The sequence below is a fragment of the Biomphalaria glabrata genome, chromosome 4, assembly GCF_947242115.1.
Source record: "Biomphalaria glabrata chromosome 4, xgBioGlab47.1, whole genome shotgun sequence".
Classification (NCBI taxonomy): domain Eukaryota; kingdom Metazoa; phylum Mollusca; class Gastropoda; family Planorbidae; genus Biomphalaria; species Biomphalaria glabrata.
In genome coordinates this window covers 16,443,886-16,454,360 of record NC_074714.1, presented here as the reverse complement: position 1 = coordinate 16,454,360, position 10,475 = coordinate 16,443,886, and the positions used below count along the sequence as shown (strand labels likewise).

Here is a 10,475-nt window from a genome sequence, read left to right as displayed (position 1 = left end):
AGTAAGTTCTGTCATACTAAATACTACTTTTACATTTAAAAAAATTTAAATTGAAAAAATCTATAACTATAGAACACATAACTAAAGGAATTTTTTTTATGGAAATGTTTTTTTCTTGAGGATTCAAATAAGAGATTGACCCTTTACAAAACTATTTGATCAAAAAGATAATCATTATATGAAATCAGTTAGGCCAGGTTCAGATTTTTACATTCACTTTCACCTATCCCTTGGTCTACTGGACCGTTAGGCCACCACACAAGATTTGTCAACCTTCTTTCTCTATTCTTCTCTGTCATTTGCCTTTGATAGAATTTCATTCTGATATTCTTTCTGAAAATATTGAAACCTGCCTTTTTAACTACCTGGGTGGACCACTTCGGGGGCCGATTTTGAGTTTGTCTTTCCACACAAACTGTCTTTGTACCTTTTTTTTTGTTTTGTTTTGTTTTGTTTTTTTTTTTTTTTTGGTTTATTGTTGTTGTTGTTTTTTTTTGTTACTTTAGTGTAATTCAAAAGTTGAACTTGATCTTTAATATTTCAAAAACTGTGACACTATTTTTTTTAATGAAACATTATTACGAATTCATTGTTAACTTTAAAAAAAGTTTTAATTCTCTGAAACCTGAGCTTAGTCACAAGGAACATAGATTAGAGTTCAGATGTAACCAAATAGATTTGTAAGCAGTGTAATCTCATTAAATTGAAACCATATACATGCAGATAGGTAACACAATTGTTAGCTTAATAGTAAACATTTCATTAAAATGACTAATTAGAATGTTCATACTATATAGCTATTAGATTTATTACAGCTGAGGAGAAATATATAGCAATAGTATATGTATTGTCTGGCTTAACTATTGAATTTAGAATGAAAGTGATATTTGTAATGTAACTTGACTTGAGTAGCTCCTATAGAACTCTACACTAAATAAAGTTTAATCTCCAGTGAGATGAAAACAATTATTTTATTATTATAGACATTTCTGTTGGCTGTATACACAAATGTTATATCTTATTAATATTTAGTTGTTGATTTTTTTTTCTCCTGACAAACAAAACCCATAATACGTCCTCTGTTACTTGTGTTGCTGATGTATTAATATAATGTAACTTCATCTGAGAGATGGACATCGATCATGTCTGGACCTGGTTAGAGACAGACAATGTTAATTACAATTTAACCTTTAATTTAGATATTGGGTTCTCTTTTAATTGGAACAAGAAAATGGTCAGTTTCTTTCTGAACTCATAGTGTAGATGGCAATAAAAGGCAATATGTTATGTTTATAGTTTAATTAAGTTATATACGGTCTCTCTCTCTCTCTCTCTCTCTCTCTCTCTCTCTCTCGTCTCTCGTGTCATGATAATGTAATCATTCTGTGGGCTTACTTCAGTCGTAACGACTATGGCTCATTTCGTAGAAACTTTGTCTTGTGACTGTGGAGCACTATTTTGGAGAGACACTTCCGTCCACATATATCGCAGCTTAAGGTGGCTTTCACTTTGGTGTTAGAGGAGCCAGCCATTTTTCCTTTGGCACGCTTTTCTTCCACGGCTGAAGCCCAAATTTTTGTCCCAACCTATCGCTTTCTTGGTTATCATCTCTCTCCACATAGAGCTGCGGTCTAGGGCTATGTCTTCCCAATAGTCAGTATCTCTCTCCACATAGTGCTGCGGTCTAGGGCTATGTCTTCCCAATAGTCAGTATCTCTCTCCACATAGTGCTGCGGTCTAGGGCTATGTCTTCCCAGTAGTCAGTATCAATATTCACTGCTTTCATGTCCCTCCCCCTTTCCCAACTGGACCAGACAATTGACAGAATCACAGCGCATTGAGAAAGCTAAAAGCGAAACAAAAACAATTAGTAAATATATTTCTAATGGCACAGATTTATTATGTATAAGTATATCAATCATATAATTACGTGACTGATATAAACTAATTGATACAATTACATTTAATATATGCTTTGTTGTTGTTGTTTTAAGTATTTTTTAAAATGTTTTTCTTCTTTGTTTGTTTGTCTTTTTTGTTAATTTTTTTATCAGAAGGAAGTTTCTCTGTTGTTGTTTTTGTCTCTAAAACAATGCTGTCTCGGCTCGGTTCTCAATGGTGCGCACTATCGCGTGAGATGACTGTGTTCTCAGTGGTGCACACTGTCGTGTGAGATGACTGTGTTCTCAGTGGTGCACATTGTCGTGTGAGATGACTGTGTTCTCAGTGGTGCACACTGTCGTGTGAGATGACTGTGTTCTCAGTGGTGCACACTGTCGTGTGAGATGACTGTGAGTAGAACAGACAACAACAGAATACAAAAGTGCAAGATGATCTGTCAACTTCGTTTTTGAATAAATGCTCAAACTTTAGTGTGCATTGACTTTTTTTAAATTTAATACTTTGAGAATGACTTATTTTGTAGGCTACTTGATATTGATTATGATTGAATATGCTTTCCTTATCTATGACCTACTTATCAACATTAAACAGCACTGAATGTCAAATTGTAATAAATAGATCAATATGCTCACAATAATTGTCAAATAGTATTATCGACTATACTATTGAATTCCTATAGTTAGAGCTGCCACTCTATTTGGCTTTAATAAATGTGTGCAATGTACTTGGAATTGAAGGCAATGCTGCGCTGATATTCTCTTTTACTAGACACTCTGTATACCAAAGGATCTCTGATCTTAACGCACTACTTTTTGTTTCTAAAAGAAGAAGAAACCATTTTGTTCAGGATCAGAGTTTTGTTTTAATGAAAACTTTTTACATTAATGGATAAACAAAACTTGTATTCTATTTCAATGTTCCCATGTGAAGTGGAAATAGAACAATACAGTGCGATAAGTTAACAAAACACAAGTAAAACATTCGCCAGAAGTCAATGTCGATTGTTTACAATTCAGATGGAATGATCGTTTATGAAGCAGTTGATGTACTACAGACTGAGAGGTTGGTATGGGAAAACAAAACAACAAATTGAAGAGGACTCAAAATAATTAATAGAAAAGTGACTTCATAATTATAGTTTTCCAGATTTAAGTTCTTTTAGTTTGAAGTATTTATAACACTATTTCAGTATTCAATGAAATGTATACCCATGGGCAAGTCAAATAGTAAGTATAGACTATTATAAAGTAAAGGTGCACTTGAACACGACTTCAGTTGAATGATATCACTGGACATGAGCCTACAAGATGAGGCTAGTAATGCAGTACATGAGTGTTAAAGTCAAGTCGCCCTGCACACACCAGTCCACAAGTGTTACACTGCCAGGGGTTGTTCACGTTGTGCAGCCCCATGTGGAGGTGAAACAGGGTGACGTCCAAAAAGAGGATCTCGCAGTGCGGACAGTAACGAGCCTCTCCGGCACGCCCTTGTGATTCTGTTTGAGAACCTCTAGGAGGTCTCTCGTTCTGCTGGTACTCGAAACTCATTCTGTTCGATTTGGACGTGAAACACGTTCCGTTCATCCCAGTGAAGTGACTGTGGTTGAGTCTGTTGTTTTCGGTTGAGTCAGAGGTGTTAGCGTAGTAAAGATTACGATTGATGGAGCTTCTGTCTGTTTGTTCTTTGGTTTCATTTCCATCACGATGTCGTGTATCGAGGTCAGTGTTCTGTTTGATTGGAGCTGAGTACCAAGACGATCTCTCAAGTCCAGCAGCACGCTCGCGTCCAGTTCTGCTAAAATCCAGCGCTGACATTTCTTCGCCGGCGTCGTCTTTCGTTTTGCTGTTTTCTTCATCTGACTCTAGAGCTTCTACTGGTACCAGCACTGCTTCTTGAGCCATGATAGCTTCAAGATAAGGAATCGATCGTGTTTTATCTGAGTCTACTTTTGTTTCCCCAGATAAGTGAGCATCTTGTAGACTTGTTTCATTAGAGTGGATTTCCTTAGTTGAAGTCAATGGATGACTTGTCTCTTCTCGCAATCGTTTGGGATTGTTCGTCTTATCTATAGCAGCATCTTCTTTAGACTCATTGCTGTCACCATCGGCGCCTCGTTTTCTGTAAAACCCTGTGTCATAAAAATCCTTTTGTTGCTGTGTTTTGGAGCCATCTTTATTTTTGGAACAACCGTTGCTAAGCATCATGGCGTCGTCCGCAGAGAGAGGTCGAGTCTGTGCTGTGGCACCCACGGTCACGTCATGGGATACACTTTTAGGTCTGGACAGAGTTCGCCCTGATGTTTTTTTGGGAGGTGACCTCAGAGAAGACTCTATAGCCATGCGCTTAAGTTCAGCTACTCTCTCCGCAGTGAGCTCCCTGTCTTGGCTCTGCGTGTGTTTGACTTTTTTGTCTTCCCCTGTCCCAGACTTGCTACTCAATGCTGGGCATGGCCCGGGCGAAGTAGATGAAGACGAGTTGGATGAACTTGATAAAATCTGATTTTTGGACGACATGTTGATTGACACATCCGGCCACAGCACTCCTGACTTGTTTTCACTGTCTTCGTCTCGCGTGTGGTACATCACATGCATGGCCAGGGCGTCTTTGTTGCTGAACACCTCGCCGCACACACTGCAGCTCATCTGCTCTAGCATCGAAACCAGCGAGTTCGAAGATGAGGAAGACTGCAGACCGTACTCGTTCAAAAAGCGTCTGTACTGCTTTGGATCAACATAGACGCCAAAAGCATCAATACAAAACAAACTTCCAAAGTTTAAAGCTCGCTCGGCCATGGCCGTGTTTGATAAATCAATTTCATCTTTTGTGGAGATGCCGGGGGACGTTAAAGGCTGAATGCTTTCAGGAAGCATGCCTGGTGAAGGCATCATGGCCGCAGCCGCCTTGCTCATCACCGCGGCTTGATTTCTGAGGGCCATTAGCATGGCTTGTTGGCGGAGTTCTCGCTCAAACTTTTCTCTAGGGGTTGGGTTTTCAGGGTTTGGGGAGATCGCTGAGGTAGGTAGTGCAACGCACGACTCGTTTTTGGCCCTAAGAAGCATGTGCATGGCGTATGTGTCACGGCTTGAAAACACAACATCACAACCGTCACACCTGAAAGAGCTCTTGTCATTTTCAAAACCATGAATCCCGAAACGCCTTAGATCGATGCCGTCTGCTCCTAGGTTGCTTTTCAGCAAATCTTGGGCTGACATCGACCCTGAAAGAGTGGGATGACGACTGAGATCACCTGCTGAGGAGTTGAAGCTGATGTAATGTGAATGCGTCTTCATGGAGTAGCCTCCTCCTGGTGGTCGCCCACGTCTGCTGACGTAACGTAGTCGACCTTGCGGAAGGGAATTAGTCGTCTCAGTCGATACTTGGAGTTGAGCCCCTGCTTCGTCATTCTCATTGCTGACAGTTTCAACGGGCTCTTTCTTGACCACAACGTCAGCTACCTCCAGAGTGTCCATTGCCCTAGAGAGAGAACAAAAATAGCGCCTTTAAAACAGTGTTTTGATAGATCGATGTGCTCACAGAACAAAAAAAATGTATTAAAAAAAAACAAATTTGTCTGATAAAATGAAATGTTAACAATGTGAGAAAAGAAATTCAAAAACACACAGAAATAGCATTAAATATGTCGATCCGGTTTCATTTCTTTGGGTTAGATATTCATCAATGACAACTGTCATTAATAACATTCGGAAAGTTTCAGAGAATAGCATTAAAAAATAGATGTATCAAAACAATTATTTCTCAGAACTATACACTAACGTATAATAGCTATCTGACATGTTCTTTTTTTCAATTAAAAAAAAAAAGTATAAGTGAGAAAATTGTAGCTTCAAATCCATTTCTTCACATTATTCTTGACTTTTAGAAAGCGTGTCGTCCACTTCATCCGTTGTCACGTGATGCATTGCTGCATAAAACTCCGCGTGTCAAATGAGAACCAAGCGACGGTAGCTTCCCTTTTTTTAAAATGAGTTTTTGCCTAGCGCATCTTACATGCTCTAATAGCCTGCTCGAGGAGGTCTGGTCCTATCTAGCACATCTTACATGCTCTAATAGCCTGCTCGAGGAGATCTGGTCCTATCTAGCACATCTTACATGCTCTAATAGCCTGCTCGAGGAGATCTGGTCCTATCTAGCACATCTTACATGCTCTAATAGCCTGCTCGAGTAGATCTGGTCCTACCTAGCACATCTTACATGCTCTAATAGCCTGCTCGAGGAGCTCTGGTCCTATCTAGCACATCTTACATGCTCTAATAGCCTGCTTGAGGAGCTCTGGTCCTATCTAGCACATCTTACATGCTCTAATAGCCTGCTCGAGGAGCTCTGGTCCTATCTAGCACATCTTACATGCTCTAATAGCCTGCTCGAGGAGCTCTGGTCCTATCTAGCACATCTTACATGCTCTAATAGCCTGCTTGAGGAGCTCTGGTCCTATCTAGCACATCTTACATGCTCTAATAGCCTGCTCGAGGAGCTCTGGTCCTATCTAGCACATCTTACATGCTCTAATAGCCTGCTCGAGGAGCTCTGGTCCTATCTAGCACATCTTACATGCTCTAATAGCCTGCTCGAGGAGCTCTGGTCCTATCTAGCACATCTTACATGCTCTAATAGCCTGCTCGAGGAGATATGGTCCTATCTAGCACATCTTACATGCTCTAACAGCCTGCTCGAGGAGCTCTGGTCCTATCGCTTTTATAGACGTTTGGGGTAGAAGAAGGGATGTAGGTTTCCGTGCTGCCTTTGGGCGCTCAGCAAACACAACTCACCTCGAGCGGGTTTGAATTCCAGCCCCCTTGCTAGGTTACCAAGTAACTCATCTATCCTAATATTTCGAAGGGCTGGCCAGCAATCGAGTTACGGACCAAATCTGGCCCGCGTGCCGTAGTTTGAGCGTCACTGACTCAGTCCATTAATTCTGTGTGCTCTGTTATTTAGCTGGCCACACTACTCACAATTCAACTATTTGACCCTTGCAACGGGTTTTCCTTAAGTCACCGTGTTTGCTTGTTTATGGGCTTTCATTTTTAGAGTCAATACCTGCGCCTTTAACAACCAAACACTTTTTTTGATTCCCCATCCCTCACACTCCCACACAGGCACACCTCCTCCCCTCCTCATTTCTCCCGTAACCTTTTTTGTCTTCAATCTTCCTCCCTGGCCCAGCGTAGGTTGATGGGAGCAAATGTCCCCCCTAAACCTTGGTTGCATTATTCACCAGCTGAAGCCATTTAATAACCCAGTGCTTCGGGATGCATTCAACTATTCAGCAAGCCAACAAACAGTTGCAGTCTGAACATTGTCCACTAGGTTGCTGTTTACCATCAAACTTTTCACACTACTATTTCTGTCAGAGGATTTGTTTTTAAATGGAGAAAAATCAAGATTCAGCAAAAACAGAAATTTTTTTTTTTTTTCATCATGTCTTTCATTTTTTTTAATCAAAAGTACTGTTGGTTCTACTGTATGGGATAAAAGAAAAACAACTCCGAAGATTCGAATTAGAACTACATAAAAAGGAGGAGGGTGAGTTGGGGAAGCAAATGCAATTTTCAAGCTTCTTAAATAATAGAAGTATGAAAGCTCTTTGTTCAGTGAAAGCAAATTTAAAAACATAAAATATTTTAACAGCACAGTGGCGCGCGAGTAAATAAATGATGAGGACTGAGAGAGTGTGATGGCTAGGTCTGTCTGTAGGGGGGTGGGGTGGGGGGCACCGGACGTCTACTTACATTCATAGTGACACACACACTCAGTGTGTGTTTGTGTGTAGTTGGGAGAATGAGAGTTTGAAGACAAATTAGATTTGTTTTTAATTTATTAATTTGGGATAGATATTCTACAGTTATTTGGATATTTCTAGTTGCATAGTATTGTACACTAACTAGTACTGTCGGTCGTTAAAAGAAAGAAACACAAAATACACAGCACTTACAAAACTTCACTCAATTTCCTCCTACGTCATTATAGCCCAAGTAAATCTCTAGACTATCCTATTCAGAAATGAGCAGTACCTTAATTATTATTACAAAGCTTATATCTACTCACTCCGTCTGGATGTCTGGTACAACTTTTGTAAACGTTATTTTTCCCATTTCCCATTCTCGGATGAAGTTGAAACTTAACAAAATTATTCTGTGTTCCTAACCAAATGTGAAACAATTCTTTAAAAGCTTAGCCAATTAATTAATTTCGATTGATTCAATAAAGAGAGATAATTCTCACAGTGTTGAAAAATAAGGCTGTAAATGTGCAGCTATATCCCTTATACGTTTTTTTTTTTTTTTGCTTTTTTTTTAAGCCTGGCCAGATCTACATAGGTTTTTTTAGCGCCCCCAAAAAGGGAAAAGACGCTATTAGTCTTGTGTGGCCTGTCTGTCCGTCCGTCCCGTTTAGATCTCAGAAACTAGAAGATAAAATGAAAAATAGACATCATGACATTTAAGATTAATCAAAGTTCTGATGCAACTGCTACTTTTTTCTTTTCTCAAAGTGAACCATCTAATTTTTTAAATTATATATGCAAGCAGATTTTTCAAAAAATTACACCACTTTTCAAATAAAAAACTTCAGGGGAGGTAACTTTTTATAAAAGGTCATGAACTTCTTCAATAATAACTCAAGCTTCATTCATAGATTCGCGCATTGGTAAAAAAAATGCATCTAAGGTCACAATGGTAAAAGTGTCAACGGATCCTTATAAAATAAATGTATTACCAGACTGACAGACAGAGTTGATATAAGTTTGTTTTTAAAAAAAGGCTACAAATTTGTAAGAAAAAAGAATGCCAATGAATGTTTGAACTAGGATGCAGCTGGTGTAATATCGGTCTGATTGAGAGTACTGTGAGTAGAAGTTAATTGGAGTTCACAGCGTAACATTTTAAACAAGCAAAAGAAAAAAATTAAAAAAAAAAAAAAAGCTTATCCAAGGGAAAGAACCGCCAACTACTGCCATTTATCTCAAGATGGCAGGGTTAAGCTTCCTTTCTGCTATATAAATCAAAATTAATTAAATACTACTTATTGATTAACTAACTGGTTAATTTTTGATTGATTCATGTATTGTCATTGACAATGAATAATTATATAAAATTTCAACTTGATCCAAGGCTGGAAAGTGGGAGATAAAACGTGGAAAAAAACGTCATATGGGAAATAAATTCATATGCACATAGACATATCTCATAAAGTAGCATGTATTCCCCTGATTTCGATATCAAACAAAATAATTAATTAACAATAATTAATTAACTAATTGGTTAATGTTTTTCATTGATTCATGTTTTGGCAAGAACAATGCATAATTGAGGAAAGTTTCAGTGTGATCCGAGAATGGGAAGTGGGCAAAAAAACAAATGTACACATTTTTTACCAGACAGACAGACAGACAGACAGAGTGAGTTGATATAAGCTCTGTAAAAAAAAGTACTTGTATTTTAAAAATGGTCTGATGGTCTGAATGAAAGGGGACACCGCACTTACTGGATACGCCGCTGTATTCATGGACATTGCATGGTAAAAAATATGAATGATTCGATACATACTCGAAATGCTTCGTTATGTAATGGTAAGCTGTAGGTATGCTGTAAGTACTCTATATCTTATCAAATTCATGGAGTATGCTTCACTACAGACAGTTGCATATTTAATGTCTGTTGCCGTTAAATTTTCAAAAGCTAGAAATGGGCTCTAACTGGAGCGTTCAGATGAGTGGATTATTCCCCCGTTTCCACATTACAAAATGCATGAGATTCTGTCCTATGAAAGAATTGCCGCGAGCAGGAACGTTCACTCTGCTAATCTCTCCTACATGTCTCCAGCGTGTAGCAGCAAGACAAACTTGAATGTCACGCGGTAGTGGGGGTTAGATTTTTGTGTGCGGCAACTGTGTTGTTTTTTTCCCTCATAATAATTGGTCGTTAAAACCTTATTAATCATTCATGTATTCAGCAATCTATTGGAAGCAGCATTGTTTGGAAACGATTAAAATTGGACCGATTATTGACCTCTGTGATAACAGTTCCTTTTTTTTATACGGTTCAATATCGTTCCTACAGTTTTAATATTCGATCACAGTAGAAAAACTTCATGTCTAAAAACATGATAGATGTGATTTATAAAGTAACAAAAACAATGGAATACCATTGTCATTCACAGAATAATTATGAACTTTAACTAAGTGCTCTTTAAGAAAAATAAAACAAAATACAATGTCCTTTGTTACCACACTAGAAGTAATTGCTCCTTCTTGCAAAGCTAATATTAATTCACTCTGTCTGTCTGTCTGTCTATCTTAAATCTAATCTTTCTTCTCTCAATTTCTAGAATATTCTGATCTCACCATCCTTTGTCTCAGACCATAATGATCTTTGTTTGTTGTAAGATGTTTCATGGTAATTTTCTTCAATCTAATTACGCCACACCATTTTTAAAACAGAGAATTGACATTATCTTTAAAATTTTCCTTAAAAGTTAGCCTACTATACAATGCATGGGCGTAGCCAGGGGGGGGGGGGGTTCTTGGGGTTCAAACCCCCCCCCCCCCCCGAAAT

At 38.5% G+C, this 10,475-nt stretch overlaps 1 protein-coding gene across 2 annotated transcripts in view; it reads right to left on the bottom strand.

The window, feature by feature from the left end:
- Positions 1-1,587: 1,587 nt before the first annotated feature.
- The window catches only part of LOC106067251 (uncharacterized), a 38,778-nt gene continuing 29,890 nt past the window's right edge, over positions 1,588-10,475 (bottom strand). For both annotated transcript variants that reach the window (XM_056025793.1, XM_013226406.2), the window contains exon 2: positions 1,588-5,376. In XM_056025793.1, the coding sequence (XP_055881768.1) occupies positions 3,216-5,372 (2,157 nt within the window). In that variant the 5' untranslated portion in view covers positions 5,373-5,376 and the 3' untranslated portion in view covers positions 1,588-3,215. The remainder of the gene's footprint in view (positions 5,377-10,475) is intronic.